The sequence below is a fragment of the Cryptotermes secundus genome, unplaced genomic scaffold (assembly GCF_002891405.2).
Source record: "Cryptotermes secundus unplaced genomic scaffold, Csec_1.0 scaffold1831, whole genome shotgun sequence".
Classification (NCBI taxonomy): domain Eukaryota; kingdom Metazoa; phylum Arthropoda; class Insecta; order Blattodea; family Kalotermitidae; genus Cryptotermes; species Cryptotermes secundus.
Genome location: NW_019739257.1, coordinates 215,534 through 216,844, shown reverse-complemented (window position 1 = coordinate 216,844; position 1,311 = coordinate 215,534). Strand labels below are relative to the sequence as shown.

Genomic DNA, 1,311 nt, shown 5'->3' with positions numbered 1-1,311 from the left:
AAGTCAAACGGCCAACAGCCCCCCCCCCCCCCCAAGGTAAGGAAGAGTAATAAATCTTAAGGTAATAAAAATGCAAATCATATGTTTAATTCTTCAGATGTAATGCATCATTCAAAGTTTCATTAGTAGACTTTCTTTTGTCAGTGATCTTCAAGTAATCTTGTGCTTGAGGGTGTATGACAAATAACAGTTCGCAACATTTCAGTAAACCTCACTGACATTCTCCAGTGCCACGTATATCAGGAAGGCACATAATCTGTCTTTGTGTAATTACATCATGCAGTTTCGCCAGCCTTTTTGTTAAATGTGTACAGTCTGTGGTTATCCACATTCACAATAACATATATACATACCTTGGTCTGTACTCACAGTAGTATATAATTTTACATTTGTTTTTTTCAGGTGGACAAACAAGAGAAGAAGAATGAAAAGACTGGCCGTGCTAAGCGAAGTATGCAGTGCAGTTGCCAGTTTGTGAATGTTGTGCAAGGTTTTGGCTGCAGGAGTGGACCTAATGCAAAGTCATAAGTGAATAATTTTGAAATGAATGTTTGTTTGAGATCAGAATTGAATATCAGAGTTTTGTAACTTGCTTATTTACTGAGTGTTGTACAAAGTGATGCTTGAAGGTGTGATTGGTTTATTGATTGATTCAATCCAGTTAAATTAGAAGAAATCATTTTTGTGATTGATGCTACTTGCATGGATTGGAATGATCTTAAGTTAATTTTGATAAAATTATGAGAATTGTATATTGTTGTTTTTATCTAATAAAATGTAAATAACAGTGTGAAAGTTTCTTATTTTAACCTTATAATGGTATGAAAGTACCAGCTGAAACCTTCTTCATAATCATGACAGACACTGCAGTCCTGGAAATTGAAACTTAATAGTGTGTCTTACTTATACTTAAGTAGTCACATGATACAGGTATTCTTGTGATCATGCAGAAGCTGTGCAGTAAATTAGTGTCGCTCATACTCGTGGAATTTACGGGTATGAGGAAAATTTGTGGTAGATATAACTTTTGTACCTGGTGTCTGTTAAATGCTGTCATCTCTTTTGCACAGGCTGGTGAAATTATAAATTCATAATTATATAAATTGTTGATTTCCATAGAACAGTGAAATTCTTATTTGATGAATCTGTAGGGGAATGATTGATCCTTGAAATAACTGAGGATTCTCATGCACAATTACATCAAGAAACTGTTCTCATAAAATTTAGATATGGCTTAGGATAATATCCCAGAGTGGGATCTTAAGAGCATAGTAATGAGCATTTGATTTGACTAGCTTAGTGTGTTATATT

At 34.2% G+C, this 1,311-nt stretch overlaps 1 protein-coding gene across 1 annotated transcript in view; it reads left to right on the top strand.

The window, feature by feature from the left end:
• The window catches only part of LOC111871923 (40S ribosomal protein S30-like), a 2,514-nt gene extending 1,986 nt beyond the window's left edge, over nucleotides 1-528 (top strand). Inside the window, exon 3 of the mRNA XM_023865328.1 lies at nucleotides 403-528. Coding sequence (XP_023721096.1) covers nucleotides 403-528 — 126 coding nt within the window. The remainder of the gene's footprint in view (nucleotides 1-402) is intronic.
• Nucleotides 529-1,311: the final 783 nt, after the last annotated feature.